The following is an 18,534-nucleotide window of genomic DNA, read 5'->3' as shown; positions in this document are numbered from 1 at the left end:
CAAGCCTTTAATAGGTAGGTAGCATTTACACTTGGTCTTAACCAAAAGGCCAAGAAGCGATGGTAGGTAGCATTTAGTCCACCTCTTCATCACCTTCGTTGCACCTCTGTGTTTAAGGAGAACAGAAATACCCACCTGGGTACGTATATTTCTTCCTCTCTGAAAATCTACTTTTCCTCAGAAACTTACTATTCATGTCCTTGCGCTGTGTCTTTCTGTCATGGTTCCCTAGGCTGACATCTCCAGAGGAAAAAATGTTTGGTTAGCTCTCAGTTCCAAATCATAGCAGAGCCCAGAGACTCTTGTCAACTTAAGCCTTCAGTTCTTGGTTGCCTTCTTGGCAGCCCTAGCAGCTCTTCCACCTGGAAGTGATACATGGTCTTAATAGTTGGACTGTACTATTATGACAGAATATCTAACAACCTTGAGAAGAAAAAACAAGAAATTTGTAACATTGAAATGAGTGCCAAATGGCATTTAATCTGTACTTACTTTTGCACTTTTTTAAAAAGTCATTTCTTTCTCTGACATGTAGAGTGTGTCTTCCTGTTTCTGCATTTTCTTGTTTCTGTGGGATGTTAGTGACTCTTGAAATAGTCATTGGTATTACACTGAAAGAAAAGTTTCTGTGGTCAGATTTAATAAGAGACATCAATGCTAGTCTTAACATTTAATTTCTTTTAGTTGAATCTGAGATTGACATTCTTAGGTGAATTAAAAATTTTAAAAAGCATGTATTCTTTAGTAGATATTTTGATTCTAAGTACCATTAATTTGATTTGCTTCAGCAGTCATTAACGTAGGGCAGTCATTAATCACTACCATTGATCATTTATTTCATATACAGTCTAAGTTAAATGACCAATCTGAAATAGTTCAAGTGAAATTATTCTGTCAGTTAATGTGGTAATGTTAACATATATCAATAGTGCTGAATCACTTCTTTTGGGCATAATAGTGGTAAGCTTTTTGCTCATTGGAAAGACAGGCATAATTGCTTTTTTAAAATAAAAATGTAATTTGTAAAAATACTCCAGTAATTTTTGTAACATCTCAAAATTGCAAATAATTTGACATTATTCCCAGTAATGAAGATTGTTAAATCTGCTCTCCTAACAGCAAGTATGAAATCATTTGAGGAAGAAAAAAGATTATAAATATAAACTTAAAAAAAAATGGAAATACTTTTCCATGCAAAAAGATGCATTGCAGGAACAAGGAAGAGTGTCATGCACAGCACACCACAAGTCAGAATTAGAGGCTTTCTTTTGTATTTGAATAGACTCAAGATTCCCTACCCATCATCTCTTCCAGAATTACCTGTGACCCACTGTAATCACAGGTTTTACGGTGGGATACTGTAGATATATTTCGGAAGGATTTGAATTCATAAATAGTTAAACATATAAAGAATAAGCTGATAACTGATAATAATACATTTGAAAAGAGGTCAGGTGGTATACTTTTGAAAACTTGGAGAGTTAAAGTGTTTTTGTGAAATAAGGAAAATACATGACACTGACAATATTTTAAGGGACTAGGAATTTTGTTCAGGTGAGTAAAGCATCAAGGATCGCTTCAGTTTTGTTTTTGTTTGTTTTTTACTTTTAGAGTATCTGATCTGGACTTCTGTGAATTTATGGAAGGGCTGGCTTTATTTCCGTATCCTGTGGTGGGGGGGCAACTTTGATTTTATATATGGAGTAACTTGACCTTCAGTTTTTTTGATTTAAGAACAAAGGCCAAAAAATATGTAACAGTTGTTAATAATAGCATTAACTATTTGGTTGACACTTGGGAATATTATAGTGAGCACTACTGATGTGGGCCATGCACTTTGCCTGGTAATCACTGTTCATGTATTACCATATTTAATCCTATGGGCTGTGATGTAGATGTTATCCCTGTCTTACAAATGAAGAACTTTAGGCTTAGAATGATTAAGTACAGTTACCTAACTGATAAGTTGAAGCTGAGCTCCAAAGCCCCCTTTCTTAATACCATATTGTCTACTTGTCATGAAAACATGAAGAAAGCTAGGAAAGATTTTCTTTTGTTGATATGGAGCCAGTAAAGTATATCACTGATTCTTAAACTTTAGCATGCGTCAGAAACACTTGAGGTTTTTTTTAAAACCTGGGGTTTTGGACCATACTCTCTTTCTTATTCAGTAGGTCTGGGATTAGACCTGAGAACACGTATTGTCAGTAAGTTTCCAGGTCTGATCTTTGGATTAGGGACCACACTTTGGAATCACTAAAGTATACAATTAGATCTTAGGGACTACACTATGAGAATCACTAGAGTATACAGTTCTCCTCATCATGTCCTTATAAAACTATGCCATTCCAAATCTTCCATATCTTGATTAGAAATTGGTTTATAAATTAGACTTGGTGTAAATATAGTATTAATATGGCTTGAAACTATGGTTGTATTTTTCTGTTTTTTTTTCCCCTCTGTGCATTTGGTGCTAATAAGTAGAAAGCTCTTAAAATATCGAGGAGAGACGACCTATGAATATCTGTTTGCTGTTCTCACACTTGTTGTAATACAATTTATTCATTATGAGTTTAAATATAAATTAGCATAAAGCTTATGGTTAATTTGGATTTTTTGGACTTTCTGAAATGCTTTGATAATTCATTATCTCCTTTGCACATTTTTTTCATTTTGATGGTTGCATTTAACTTTTTTGTATTGATTGGTTGTTTAAATCAGCCAGTATTGATTGAACCTATTTTAAATACTAATACCCATGTATGTAAATATACATAACAAAGGCAAAACAGTTGATTTTAGCTAGTTTAAATACTAGTCTATTTGTTCATATTTTTGTAAATACATAGATTATCAAAACAGCTAAAATGTCACTGGCTAGTATGAAGAACTGTGCGGTTCCCAAACAGATGAATGTATAACCTTTTCTCTAAAGAATTTTAAGACATGACCTTATTTTTGCAGAAAAAAATTTTCTCATTCCATAGATTTTGCCTTTGCTTTCAACGTTCTAGCTACTGAAGTATATACCTGTTTAATTTTAATAATGATGATACGTTGATATCTAACTCACCAGAATGAAGTTCTAATTTTCTAAAGACCTGAGTTATCTGGATGAATAAAGGGCCATTGGGATGGAGGATTTATAGAACATTTCTGAGAAAGTCTAGCTAGTTTGGCTTTGGTTTGTTTGTAAAAAATTGAGATAGCTTTCCAAAGCTTTTGCTTATAGAATCTAATCAGTTTTTCTGTGTATTATCTTTTGGATTTGGATTAAAATGAAGGGAAAGGAACACTGTTGCGTTTGTGAGAATGGGAGAGGGATACATGGGAGAGTAGAGGGATTAAGTTAATTTTTTATTATAGAGATTGACATTTTTATCTATTCCCAGTAGTGTAACATTTGACATTTGTTTAAGTGAAAGGCTTTAGGTTAATTGAAATTTAAAGATGTCTTATGCTAATTTGTTTTTGTTTTTATAGAGAGGATCTGACGAACTACTCTCAGGCAGTGTTCTCAGTAGTCCAAACTCTAATATGAGCAGCATGGTAGTTACAGGTAAGTATTACTCTCTTAGCAGTCTGTCATTTGCCATTTTAGGGAGCAGAATGTTAAAACTCAAATTGAACTCTGTTTTACCAGAAAAGCCTTTCTTTTTAAATGCTGTGTTGAAACATTTTAGAGTAAATTTTACTAGAGTATATATGAGCTGAGTGAAAAAAAAAAACACCTTAAGATGGTGACTTTGATGAACAAGTTACTCTTGAGTTTGATTGCTTTTCATTTTTGAATCACAAATATGTAATTCTTTCTCACATTATAGTCCCCTCAAGTGCCTCTCTGTTATTTGTTTTTTGTTCGTGTGGCATAGAATGTTTTTTACTTTAAGTATTTATTTATACCACAAACGCTAAAACCCAAATTTTTGGTAAAAACCAAAGAATTCAGCAACATAGTTGAAAACTCATTTTTTTGCTGAAACAATATGTTAATTCTTTGAATTGATCCTTTTATGTTGTCTACCTGCATATTTAAGATGATTTGTTTAATCTTCAAACTTAGAGTTTTAAAAAGTCGTATATGCCTGAAATAATGTTGGTTGTTTGTAGTATCAGTAAACAAATATAGACCAAATTTTAGACCTTAGTTTTATGGCTGATGGACCAATTTTTTTTTCCTTAGTATTTTTTTTTTTTTTTTTTGTTTAAACTTACGTGTTCTCATCTGAATGGAACAAATTTTGAATCTGAGTATTATTACTATCGAAGGAATTTACCTCACAACTCAACATTTTACATTATTTACCTGAAACCAAAGTTCCTTTTTCTGTATTTTAACTTTGAATTATTTGCTTGAGGAACAAATTTATTTTGCATTAAAAGGATTGTAAAAGACTAGAAGACATTTTGATTTCCCTTAGGTATCCGTGCTTATGTATACATACATCTTGACACAAACACACACACATCTCTGACAGTTCAGTTAACTAAAAATTATGAGGACTTAACAGATATAGTCATGATGTGAAGATAAATTTGTCAGTAGGTCATCATCACTGATTTTGCTATGTAATAATTATAAAGCAAAATCACTGGACCATGATTTTGATAGTTAAAGTACCATGTACAGCTAACTGAATGAATAGGCATAAGTGTGTAACTGGTTTGTCAGTTTCTCTTTTTGTTTGTTGTTCCAATGCATATTGTGATTGTTAATGGGAATGTTTTCCAAATTAATATTTAGGGCTAATGACAGAGTAGTAGCAGCCTTGACCCCTTTTTCAGTCTCCTCCCAAAACCAAAAACTATGTAACTAAATAAAATATGTGGAACAACTGTTGTTTGGAAGTGATGAGCAGACGGTATAAGATCATCCTTGAGGGAAGGGTAATGCCTGAGCTAAGTATCGTAAACACTCTGGCGTTTTGCCTTAAACTACTTTACTGCTGTAAACCACAAGAAGTGGAGAACCCAGAGTATACAGGTCTCACTGAGCTGAAGAGACCAAGACTGGGAATCAGAGCTGTTCAGTCATTTGGAATTTGTGGGGAAGTCTTGAGGAAAATAAAGCTGTCTAGGGGTTTAGGAATACAGCAAGGGGCAGAATTTAGTGTGGTCATTCACTTCATTCAGAGTTTTGGATAATGACTGGGTTACATGTGTGCAGGTCTATCAGAAGTTGTCTGCTCTGGGGCTAAATGGTGATTCCATAAGTTGCATAGTACTCTGCAACATTGGAGTTCTGAGAAGTCAGAATGCAGACATCTTGTAGGGTACTTCAGACACTCCATTTAGACTACAGAAAGCCCAGGCCTGAATAAATAGGATCACACCCTATGGGAAGTGCCATCTATAAGACTAAGATAAAAACCAAAAACCTAACCCAATAGGAAGTGAAGGATTCACCAGTTAATCTAATTTAGTTGCCTTCCAAAACAAAACAACACCCTCAAGGAAGACAACATGATACAATTTTCCTGCAACTGTCTTCCGTTAATATCTAGCATATCATCAAAAATTACAAGTAATGTGAAGAAGCAGGAAAATAAAACATTAACCATAAGGAAACATTTAATAGGAACAGATTCCAAAATGACCTAGAGTTAGAATTGGCAGACAAGGACGGTAAGTATTTTAAGCTGTAAAGAAAAAGATTGAAATAATGAGTGATGGAGGAGTGTGTTTAAGAGATAAAAAGCTATAAATAAAGCGTGTAGATATATTCTAATTAAAAATAATATTTGAAATGGTTGGGGCGAATTCACTGGTTGGAACTAATAGCAGATTGGACACAGTAGAAGAAATGTTAGTGAATTTGAATGTAGATGGATACAGTGATTAAATCTGCCAGAGAGGAGAAAATACACCTCATGGGCAATGATGCAGTCTGACATGTAATTTGAGTTTCAGAGTGAGAATGTGGGGAAGAAAGCATGTATCTCTTTGAGGTAGTCATGACAGAGAACTTCTACAATTTGAATAAAATATATCAATTTGCAGTCTTAAGAAGTTCAGGTAAACTCCCCATGTAGGCTAAATGAAAAGAACCATACTTAGACACACAGTCAAAATACTGAAAACTAGCAGTGAAGAGCAAATCTAAACAGCTGGGAAAAAGACATCTAACAGGAGACCAACACCTTGTACAAAAGGAAAAAAAAGCAAATTTCTTTAGAGTGAATGGGATGACATTAGATAACTTGGATCTACAGGAGATGAGGAGGAGTACTGGGAATGGTAAATACATGTATACATTTTAAAAAGTCTCTGTCTTTTCCTCTCAATTTCTTTGAAAGACTTTGTATAAACGACAACTTTGTATTATGGGGTTTAGTATGTAAATGGATGTTTATATGACAACAATTAGTACAAAGTGAAGATAAATGGAATTTTTCAGTGGTAAGGTTCTTGTATTTTACATAAAATGTTACAGTGTTAACGCTAACATAAAAATATTCTGATAAGTTAAAGTTGCATATCAAAATTCTAAGTGTAATCACATTTAAAAAGATTTAAAGACTGTATAGCTAAAAGCCAGTAGAGGAAGAATTGAAGCATTTACTACCTGTTTTCAAGAATTGCTGCAAAGCTACAGTAATTAAAAATAGCATCAGATTGACATAAAGATAAATAGGTAGGTCAGTGAGACAGAGCAGAGAATTCAGAAATTAACTTACATAATTATGGATGACTGATTTTTGACAAAGGTGCAAAGTCAGTTCAGTGGAGAAAGAGTAGACTTCCACAAACGGTGCTGTAGCAGTTGGATCTATCCATATGCAAAAAGTGATTTTGGATCTGTATCTCACACTACATATGAAAATTAACTCCAAATGGATCGTGGCCTAAATGTAAAACCAAAAATTATAAAACCTCTAGAAGAAAACATGGTAGAAAATCTTTGTGACCTTGGATTAAGCAGAAATGTATTTGATATGATCCTAAAAGCATAATCTATTAAGAAAATGGATTTTGACATTAGAATTAAAAACTTCTGCCCTTTGAACCAAACTGTTAAGGGAGTGAAAAGACAAGCCGTAGACTGGCAGAGCATCATAACAAAACAGAGCTGATACAGGACTTCTATTAGAATATTAAAAATTTTAATATATGTAAACTCAACAGTAAGGCAACAAACAACTCGATTGGCTAAAATATTTGAACAGATAGTTCAGCACAAAAGGTATACAGATGGCAAATAAGCACATGAAAAAGACGATCAGCATCATTAGTCATTACGGAAATGAAAATTAAAACTACAGTGAGATAACATTACAAACCTATTAATGGTGACTAAAATTAAAGAGTGCCATCTTGGAAAGCATGAATAGGAAAGAATGTGGAAGAATCATAATATTCACAATACCGTTGATGGGAATGTAAAATCATAGAACTACTTTGGGAAACAATTTGGCAGTTTCTCCATGATCCAGGTTATTTGTCTCCTAAGCATTTACCCAAGAGAAACGAAGCCATCTTTCATTAAAAAACTCTCATGTTAATGTTCCTAGTCATTTTATTTGTAATCACCAAAATGTGAAACAAACATTCATCAACAGATGAACTAATAAATCGATTCCTGTTTTTATTAGGGAATAAAAACAGGAATCATATGCTTTTCCATACAGTAGAATACAACAACAGCCATATAGAGTGAACTGTTGATAGACAAAACAACAAGAATGAATCTCCAAACAATTATGTTGTGTAAAAGATACTGGGAATCAAAGTAGAAATAACGACTTTCAAAGAAAGTGGAAATATATGGAGTATAATAGTATAACGTAAATAATATAAAGTGGAGATAGCGCTTTCAAAAAAAGTGGAGATATAGAGAATATAATAGGAAAATAAGGCAATGTTACAAATGTTAAGGCTAACCAATTCAGCAACTTAAATGAGATTAAGTTTCTTTACGAATGCAGTTTACCAAAACTGAATCTGATTAGCTGTATACTACTGTATTATACAAATTGGAATTTATAATTAAGAGATTAGGCATAGGTGGTTTCACTATTGAACTTTGTGAAACTAAGAAAATAATAGCTGTCTTTGAAAATGGAGGAGGGAATACTACCCTGTTCACTTTATGAAGCCATTGTAACTGACAGTAAAACCTAACAAGGATAATAGATTAAAGATTTCAGACTAGTATTTCTCATTACCTAATGCAAATATTCTTAAAGAAAATGTAGATAAATCACCTCCAGCAGTATATGAGAGACCGTTCCAACTGAGGCAGGATTATAAGATTTGTTTAACATTTGGAAATGAACTCAATGTAATTTGTCACAACAAAAGAATGAAGGAGGAAAACTATCTCTCAGAAAACTAGTAAGAGAAGGTCCTTTTACAAAGTAAATAAGGGGTATCTACTGAGAGCCTACAACAAATTTCATACTTACTGGGGAAATAGTGAATGTTTCCTTTTTAAAAACAGAAAGAAGCAAGGATGTCTGTTTTCACAAATTTTTCCCCCTAGCTTTCTGCTTACATTAAGGCAGGTGAAAGACATAAAGATTGGGAAGGAAGAAAGAAAACTGTCGTATTCACCATTCAACATGATTTTTAAAATAAATACCTAAAGTAATCTACAACAGATTTGGTAGAACTAATAAGCGAATTTAGAATAATTATAGGATATAAGTTCTATGTACAAATATAGTCTCCTTATACTAAAAGCAAATTCTTGGAAAATGAAATTTTTAAAAATTCATTTGTAAAAGTATCAGACAAAATATCAGGAAGAAAATTTAACAAAAGATGTGTAAGACATCTGCACCAATATGAAACACTGCTAAGAGAAGTTTAAAAAGACTTAAATAAATGAAGACATAGACCATGTTCATGAATTAGAAGGCTCAATATGTTAACATTCCAGTTCTCCCTAAATTGGAATGGCATTGAATCTAAATTCATTAAGTCTCACAGACTTTTAAATTGAAATTGAGAGTAGTTTCTAAAATATATGTGGAAATGAAAAGGAGCTAGAATAAAACTATTTTGAAGTAAATTGTGCCACTGTTTTCAAGACTTAACCACAAACCTGTAGTTAATCAAAACAATTTAGTACTAGCATAGTTAGTGACATAGAATAGGAATAAACTCATGTGTTTAAAGATGTCTTGGTCACTCATTGAGGAAAGAGAAGGCTTTTCAATAAACGTGCCAGAACAGCTGAATATACATGCAAAAAAGCAAAAGAAACTCAAACCTACATTACATATAGAACACTGGGATTAATTATATAAAAACTTACCTAAAAACTAATATATAGAGCTTTTAGGAAAAATCCTAGGCTATACTTGCAATTTTGGGATAAATGAAGATTTCTTAAAACATAAAGGTATAGATAAACTTGACTCCATCAAAATGGGAAATTTCTGCTTAATCAAAAGACTTTGTTAAGACAATGAAAAGGCAAGGCACAGACTTGGAGAATATAATATTTACATATCAATACTTATATGTGACTGTATTAGTCCATTTTCAGGCTGCTGATAAAGACATACCCGAGACTGGGCAATTTACAAAAGAAAGAGATTTAGTGGATTTACAGGTTCATGTGAAGCCTCAGCATAATGGTGGAAGGTAAGGAGGAACAACTCACATCTTATATGGATGGCAGCAGGCAAAGAGAAGAGATCTTTTGTAGGGAAACTCCCCTTTTTAAAACCATCAGATCTTGTGAGACGTATTTCACTATCACGAGAACAGCATGGGAAAGACCAACCTTCATGATTTGGTTACTTCCCACCAGGTCTCTCACACAACACTTGGAAATTCAGGAGGAGATTTGGATGGGGACACAGCCAAACCATATCAATGACAAAGGACTTGTATTCCAAAGGACTTGTAAAGGACTCTTCCAATCACTATATATAAGCAGCCCAATTTTTTTTTATAAGAATGGGTAACAAGCACGTGAAAAGATACATTAGTCATCAGGTGATCACAAGTCAAAACCATTATGAGGTAGAATTTACACCAACTAGAATGGCTAAACTAAAATAGATTGGCAACACTGAATGTTGATGAAGATGTGGAACTGTCATTCATTACTGCTGAGTATATAACATAGTTGGGAAAGTAGTTTTTCCTTTTTTTTTTTTTTTTTAATGTTTTTGATAATGGAGTGTCACTCTGTTGCCAGGCTGGAGTACAGTGGTGCAATCTCGACTCACTGCAACTTCCGCCTCCCAGGTTCAAGTGATTCTCCTGCCTCAGCCTCCCGAGTAGGTGGGACTACAGATGCACCCCACCATACCCAGCTAATTTTTGTATTTTTAGTAGAGACGGAGTTTTTCCATGTTGGCCAGGATGGTCTCGATCTCTTGACCTCATGATCCTCCCCACTTCAGCCTCTCAAAGTGCTGGGATTTACAGGCATGAGCCACCATGCCTGGCCAAGTGTGCCATTTTCTTAAGGAGTTAAACATAAACCCACTTTATGATCCATAACTTCTACTTTTAGTTTTTTACCCAGTAAAAGCATGTTTGCTGTAAAACTTATATGTGTATCAAAAACTTCACTGATAATGGTCCCAAACTTGAAATAACCCAAATGTTTATTAACAGGAAAATGGATAAATTGTGGTGTAATCATACAGTGTATTACTACTTCTAACAAAAGAATGGTTAGTAATACATGCAAAAACTTGGGTGGATATTAAACATTATGTGAAGCAGAAGAAACCAGACAGACCTGAAAGAGTACGTAGTGTGATTCCATTTCTTGAAACGTTAAGAGCAGATCATTAATTTTTTGTTTGGAAACCAGAATGTTGCGTAACAGAAAGGCGATACACTGGCATTTTCTGATGTGATGGAAACGTCCTACTTTAATAAACTAAGTTGCCAATCACATCCAAAATTTGTTAGAAACGGTATGAGAACTCTGAATTACCAGTAGTTGTGTCTTGCTGTAATGTGAAATACGAGATTGGGAATGACTAAAGGTGAGTCTTTGTAGGCAGGGGTCTAGATATGGGATTTGGGGTGTGTGTGTGTGTGTGTGTGTGTGTGTGTGTGTGTGTGTGTGGTGGTGGTGGTGTGTGTGGTGGTGTGTGTGTCTTGGACTTTACCAGATTTACATGTGTGTATTTACATTGGGGTGTGTGTGTGTGTGTGTGTGTGTGTGGTGGTGGTGGTGGTGTGTGTGGTGGTGTGTGTGTCTTGGACTTTACCAGATTTACATTTTAGAAATTTTGTTCCAATTTTATTTCAGAGGCAGGATCAGTATTGTATAGAGGGGAGAATAGTTAAAAACATTACAGTAGTTTATTCCAAAGATATCAAGGTCCTGAATTTTAGGATCTTGGAAGGAGAATATGCAGGAAATGATATATGTCAAGAAATGAGATGTTTTGAGTTATTTGGAATAAGACAAGTTTGGAAGAATATTAGAGTTTTGTCTTAGAATCACTGGGTTGGTGGAAGATGATGCCGTTAACAAAGGAGGGAAAAGTAGGAAAAGGAGACTTGTTTTGGGTGGAAAGAAAGAATAATTTGCTACTGTTCTATTTTTTTAAACTATGCTTTAGAGATGATATGTAATGTACTTCATGACCAAATAATCAATCTAATCTTTTTGTAGTGGTGGCATAAAATTCCTTAAAGCCTTGTTTTAACATAAGAAGTCAGTTTATTTAACCTTTGTGTACAGAGGAAATACTAAGTTTTAAGATTTTTCTGTTTTTTTTTTTTTTTCTGACAAAGAAAGATGAAAGTCTGCATATATTCTAAGAGACAGCAATTTGAATACTGTTGCTTGTAAGAGCACATAGCATAAAAGACCTTTAAAAACTGGTGATTATATTTGCCTGGAAAAATACTCCATGTGATTCAGGTGACTCAAAAGGACTTTGGTAGACAGTGTTACAAGGACACTTTTTATGGTTATCAGATATAGTACAGGATTTCATTTTTATGTTCCAGCTTCCAGCTTTATCTAAAATATTTCTTCCAATATGTTTTACTGTAGAATTGTTTCCAAAAGCATCTGTCTCAGCAGTTGTTCCCTTACCTGTGCAGACTTTTCTTTCTCTGTGCCTATTGAATAGGTGCTTTTTATCAAAGAAAAAAATTAATTTTATAGATGAGAAAAATTCGTGTTATTAGAAACTTAATCTCAGGTAAATAAATCTAATAAATTAATATAGTAAGGACATTTTCTAATAAATTGGTTCCTTCAGGAGATATAAAAGTGAAATATTTCGGGCCGGGCACGGTGGCTCACGCCTGTAATCCCAGCACTTTGGGAGGCAGAGGCGGGTGGATCACGAGGTTAAGAGATCGAGACCATCCTAGTCAACATGGTGAAACCCTGTCTCTACTAAAAATACAAAAAATTAGCTGGGCATGGTGGCGCATGCCTGTAATCCCAGCTCCTCAGGAGGCTGAGGCAGGAGAATTGCCTGAACCCAGGAGGCGGAGGTTGCGGTGAGCCGAGATCGTGCCATTGCACTCCAGCCTGAGTAACAAGAGTGAAACTCCGTCTCAAAAATAAAAATAAAAATAAAAATAAAAAAATAAAAAAAAGTGAAATATTTCAAAAATACAACTGTTCCCAGGTAGCATTAGAATTTGATTTTGTTAAATCTGTAACTATTTAGCAGTGAGTAGGAGGCTTGACAATTGTAAGGCATGGTCTCTTTAATTTTTTTAGTGATTTTGTTGTAGCCATGGAAATGGAATATCCCTTTAGGTATACATATTTCTGCCAGTGCTGATTGTTACTCTGTAAAGCAGGACTTAAAAAAAAATTATTGCTAAAAATGACATTTTGCTCTACTGGAAAGCACTTAAACCATTCCATAGAGTCTGGAACATTTTACTTAGAACTCTTTTAAGATTTTCATTTTAACTTTTATAGACTTACATTTTTGCGGCGATGTCATTTTGTTTTGTTACAGTGTTTTGAGAGTATTCCAGTAGATTATTTCAGAGTTTTAAGATTTATGAGCATTTTAACAACTTAACCTTCTTGCATATAAAGGTAGTGAGAGCCTTCTCTAGGTGCTTTCTGTGTTTTTCCAGCTCATGCCTGATATACTTTTGGCAACTAGGCCACACAACTACTTACAAATATAAGATTTAATAGTTGCCTTTTACGGAAACCTAGTGAGGCTTTTTGTGTGGTGGCTGTTGCAGTTAACAACCAGCAGAAAAACAGAAGTACCACCAATCTGCATCTACCTGCTTTTTTTCTCTCGTTAAATCTTCCTTGGAATTTGTTTCTCATATAGGAAAGAGTAGCAGCATTCATTGTTTTTCTTAGCTTAGAGTTTTTTTTATTTTGTTTTTTGTTTTTCTAAAGCTAGAAAGCACTGCTTTGCCTTTAAATCTAAAACTGCTTAGAATTAAAACTGCTTTGCCTCTCAGTTTCATATTTGATAGAGTTAGGAAAACTTTTATAAATGTATGAGTCTCTGAAAGACTTGGAGAATGAAGATGTACTTAAGTTTTGTCACTAGTGTTTGTTGGACAGAAGTTTAAGACGTTGTATAAGTATAAGACAGAAGTATTTACAACGTTGTATTTTATACTGGTACACAGTTGAAAGTATGATGAATGAGTAGGACTAAGATAATTTACAAATTATATGAGAAAGTATGCCAGGTGCGGTGGCTAACACCTGTATTTCAGCACTTTAGGAGGCTGAGGTGGGCAAATCACTTGAGGCCAGGAGTTTGAGACCAGTCTGGCCAACATGATAAACCTGTGTCTACTAAAAATACAAAAATTAGCTGGATGTGGTGGTGCACACCTGTAATCCCAGCTACTTGGGCGGCTGTGGCATGAGAATCACCTAAACCTGGGAAGTGGAGGTTGTAGTGAAGTAAGAGCACGCCACTGCACTCCAGCAAGACTGTCTCAGATAGATAGATAGATAGATAGATAGATAGATAGATAGATAGATAGATAGATAGATATTGTGAAACCCAGGTGCTAGAGTGTTTATAATTTAATAAGTAAAGATAGGTAGAACATTGGAACAAAAATAGCATGGGAAACTAACAATTTTGGGGAATGAGTGAGTAATCAGGATTCAAAGCAAGTATCAAATGAGTCAGGGGAAATGAGAAAAGTAGAAGTGGAAATTTTTAGGGGTGCTATTAGAACAGAGAAATTCAGTGAGGAGGTGAGGGTTCCAAGTTCCTTGTTGACTGATGGATGTGGTGATTTCACAGATTACCCACGATCTTGGCGACATCCATTTATGTAAAAATCGCAGGTAAAAGCTAGTGGAGAGCAAAGGTCAGTCAGTATGAGAAAAGTGACGTACTGATCACAGGCGAAGATGCTGGCTTTAGAATTGAAGTAGAAAACCGATTTTGAGTTTGGAAAAGAAGTGTTCAAGTAGAAAGCATTTTAAAATGGTTTATTTTATTTGCTTTGAATCTGAATACCTGAACATCTTCCCTTAGCAGAGGCTTTAAAAGAGTTGAGTAATATATGGAAAATGGTGTGCTTAAAGATTTCTACATTCATATGCAATGAATAAAATTTATATGCATAAATAAAAGCATTACCTCATGCATTAGTTGAACGTAAACATTTGAATTATTACTAGTTTTACACACCCAAACAAAAGTTCTAGGTTTACTATAGGAATGGAAGGAAAGATTTCTTTCATTCCCTCAGTAAACCTTTCCCATTTAGGATCTTGGGAAGATGATGAAGAATCATAGAACTGTAGCACAGTCAGACCTAATGTTTCATAAGCTGTGAACCACGCATTTTTGGGCCCCTTTTTGGTGTTGCTGGAGTGTTTTTGTGTTTGAAAATAGACTTTATTGTATTATTAATGGAGTCCCCATTCCCAGTTTCACATTCTCATAGTATCGTTTATTTAAAATGAAGACTTTATAGTATTTTGCACTAAGATACGAACACTTAGTAGTCACCCTCTTGAAGCTTTTAGCTAACTAAGGAAGTGGCAGGTAATGTAGATGTTATTGGTTTAACTATATAACTGGCTTGGTCTTTGTAAGAAAAGGACAGATCTTTTTAGGCAATCTGTATGTAATGTAAAGTCTATATTTGAGATCCTTCTATAGTGTAGTTGTTAAAGAGCACAGACTATGGAAAACCATACTCCCTGAATTTAATCCTTTCTCTACTACTTCCTGTATGTACCACTTAGTAACTAATCTTGGACATTTAACTAATTGCTACCTGTAAATGGGGTTGATAGGTCATGATGATAGCAATCTGAGAGTTGTAAATTGCCTGGCATGCGTTTAATTTGCAGTGAATATTAAATATTGATGCAAAACAAAATTACATCTTTTCTATATTTTTCCAAGAAGTCAAGATCTTTGTCTTATCCTTCAATTCTTAAAGGTCTCCTACCTTCTTTCTGTATTATTCAGCTGTTTTACTTCTGTTCAACATCCACTGTCCAGAAAACATCCAGCACAAATCCAAAATAATAAATTATTTGATTTCCTTAATAATAGGTTTAGGCAGGCTTTTGCCTTTTGGGAATTATTTTCTGAAAATCATTTGAAAGAGGAAGCCTTGTTTCTTCTTATGGGTACAGTGATATTATCTTTATTCGTGTTTGTTTTTTCCTTGTCTTTGTTCCAGAAGGAAGTGGACAGACCAAATTAGGAGAAACTGAAATTTGCGTTTTTGAATATCTTGATACCATAACCTATAACACATGGGGCTTTAGTTTGCATTGTGAATATTTGTTGTTGTTATTCAAACAAAATAATGAACAAGAACAAACTATCAAGTTTCTATACTCAGTCTACTTTGTCAAAAAAGATCTTAGTCTTACATCAGAAGAATATGTGTATTATGTGTGCGTGTGCCAATTATATGTTTTAAAGTATATGTGTATTTTTTGAATTCTGTGCTTTAGCTTACATTTTCAATTAACGGGCCTAGAGATGATTTTGTTAGATAAGATACGACAAACTAGAAAGTTCAGTCTTCTTCCTTTTGACAAGGTGCCAGCGCACACACAAATCTTTGTTAGTAGTGAAAGGACATGTGATAGCTTGCTGTAGTTTTTTCATATTTCTGGAGTGGTGAAGAGCTAGCCAGCCAAGATTTACAGGGTAATGTATTCAGAAGCCAGAGCTCACTCTTCTGTACAAAGACAACCTAAAGGGATTTTTAATTGCATTGGTTAGCCATTCAAGTGTATAAACCTAAGTGAAACTCCTAGGGTAAAATATGACTTAAGTATAGCTTGAGTCCATATATTATCTCTTAGAGATACCTTCTCTGGTCATCAAATAAAGTCATTACTGCTATCACCTTCCTGTCCTAGACAAAGTCACTTTTAATCACACCACTGTTTTACTTTATTCATAGCACTTTTCACTATAAGAAAGTATCTGGTTCATGTACTAGTTAGTCCAGCTCTCCCACTATAGGGTATCAGGAATCATAATCATCTTGTTCACGCTGCTGTACCCTCGGAACGTAAAACATTGCTAGATGCATCCCTGAATACTCAGTAAATGTTTAAGAATTAATGAGTGAATTGATTTTAAAGACACTTAGAGACCAAGATAATCTTAGTCTTACAGATATTGTTGAACATACACAAATACATTATATTGTTTATAGGTTGTGTTGAATGTATTGGGGAATACCATAAAGTACCTAAAATTTTACGCAAAGTGGAGTATGCATGTATATTTCTGAATGTGTCGAGATCCTTCATTTTAACTACAGTCTCAGAAATCTTGAGTTGCTGAAAGATTAAGAACCATTTATCTGGCATAGTAGATAGACTGCAACTCCTTTAAACAACTCCATTTAAATATTACCTATTTTATAGGCATTTTGAATATTTTTATTTTTGGTGAATATTTGAAATGAAGACAGTTAACTAATGAAGTATATTAGTTTAAATCTCACAGTAACAGAATAAGGTAATTAAGTTCATGAGAGATTTAGAGTATATTGATGTAGTTTAGATGGTAATAGTAATATATTAGGAGAGGCTCATTGTAGGTAAGCCATAATATGGATTGACTGCATAATCATTTTTATAAGCTTTACATTCTTTGATCCCACCTTCAAGTACATTTTCCAAATTGAACAATTTATAATTTCTCAGTTAAATTATAATCTCCCTAATTTTTGTCAGCCCAGTTTTACACTTTTTAGAAATATTTCTTAGTCCATTAAAAGATGATTACAGTATACAGTCATAATTCTTGGAGATCATGGTGGGGATACCCTTTAAGCAACGCATTGTTAGGTAATTTTGTCATTGCGCAAATGTCATAGAGTACATTTACACAAACCTGCTACACATGCAGGCTATATGGTATATGTAGGTAGCCTTTTGCTCCTAGGCAACAAACTTGCACAGCATGTTACTGTTATGAATACTGGAGGCAGTTGTAACACAATAGGAAGCATTGGTGTATCTAAACAGAAAAGGTACAATAAAAATATTGATTTATAATCTTATGGGACTACCATTGTATATGTGGCCTGTCAGTGACCAAAATGTAGTCATGTGTTACATGACTGTGATAGTATTTTTCAGTCATTGGACAGTTTCTTTATGAGATTACATTTTAATGTTGTTGCTTATTAATATTACTCTTTACAACGTTGTTGAGAAACATATAAACAGCAATCTTAACTAATTGATAATTTCATTATGGAATAGGTAGATATGATTTTATTCCTTTGAAAGTCTAGTTTTTGAATTTTAAGTATTACCAGCTTTGTTTTTAAGTTCTTTTTGGAAATTTGTTTTGTAGGTTTTTACACAAATAGGAAAATTCATACATTCTTTTATTGTTGCTATATAAAGATTATTTTTTAATGTCTTTCAGCCAATGGTAATGATAGTAAAAAATTTAAAGGAGAAGATAAAATGGATGGTGCTCCTTCTCGTGTACTTCATATTCGAAAATTACCTGGGGAAGTAACAGAAACTGAAGTTATTGCTTTAGGCTTACCTTTTGGCAAGGTGACCAACATCCTTATGCTGAAAGGAAAAAATCAGGTACACTTCTTTCGGGGGTTATAAAATGTTAAACCCCAAACTATATCCAGCAGTGTGAATTAATTGTAAAAGGGAGAAAATAGTAGGTTATTTTTCTTGAACAGAAGTCTTAGTCTCACTTTTTCGAGTAGATGTCTGTGGGAAACAAATGCTAGGTAGCCTAAGTGAATGAGTCACCATAGTTTTTAAACTTTGCCTTTTGTATTCACTTTAAGGCTCTAATTGAATAATTGTTATGAAATTGTGGAAAATACAAATGAAGTATTTCTTTTACTGTGGCTCTGCTCTTTGTGATATCAGAAGTCAGTAGAGGTACTAGTCGCATCTTTCCTTAAGCTTACTTTATGAGAATATGAAATTTTATTTAAAATTTTTAAATGATACCATTTAGAAGAATGTATGAAATTTAACACTTCCTTTTATATAGTTAATGTTAATCTGACATTTAATTTGTAATTGTTTGCTTTGTCTCTATAAAATTATATTGCTTTTGAAATGACTTTGAAATCTTATATTCTCTAGGGTAGAAGTGGTAAAATTCT

The 18,534-nt window shown here is 33.9% G+C and overlaps 1 protein-coding gene across 5 annotated transcripts in view; it reads left to right on the top strand.

The window, feature by feature from the left end:
- The window catches only part of PTBP2 (polypyrimidine tract binding protein 2), an 83,652-nt gene that overhangs the window by 21,768 nt on the left and 43,350 nt on the right, over window positions 1–18,534 (top strand). For all 5 annotated transcript variants that reach the window (XM_012458476.3, XM_012458474.3, XM_012458475.2 and 2 more), the window contains exons 3-4: window positions 3,484–3,559; window positions 17,820–17,992. In XM_012458476.3, the coding sequence (XP_012313899.1) occupies window positions 3,484–3,559; window positions 17,820–17,992 (249 nt within the window). The remainder of the gene's footprint in view (window positions 1–3,483; window positions 3,560–17,819; window positions 17,993–18,534) is intronic.

This window comes from Aotus nancymaae, unplaced genomic scaffold, assembly GCF_030222135.1.
Source record: "Aotus nancymaae isolate 86718 unplaced genomic scaffold, 86718_ANA_hifiasm-v0.15.2.pri h1tg000103l, whole genome shotgun sequence".
Taxonomy (NCBI): domain Eukaryota; kingdom Metazoa; phylum Chordata; class Mammalia; order Primates; family Aotidae; genus Aotus; species Aotus nancymaae.
Note: the sequence above shows the minus strand (reverse complement) of the source record. Positions and strands in the feature narration are given on the sequence as shown.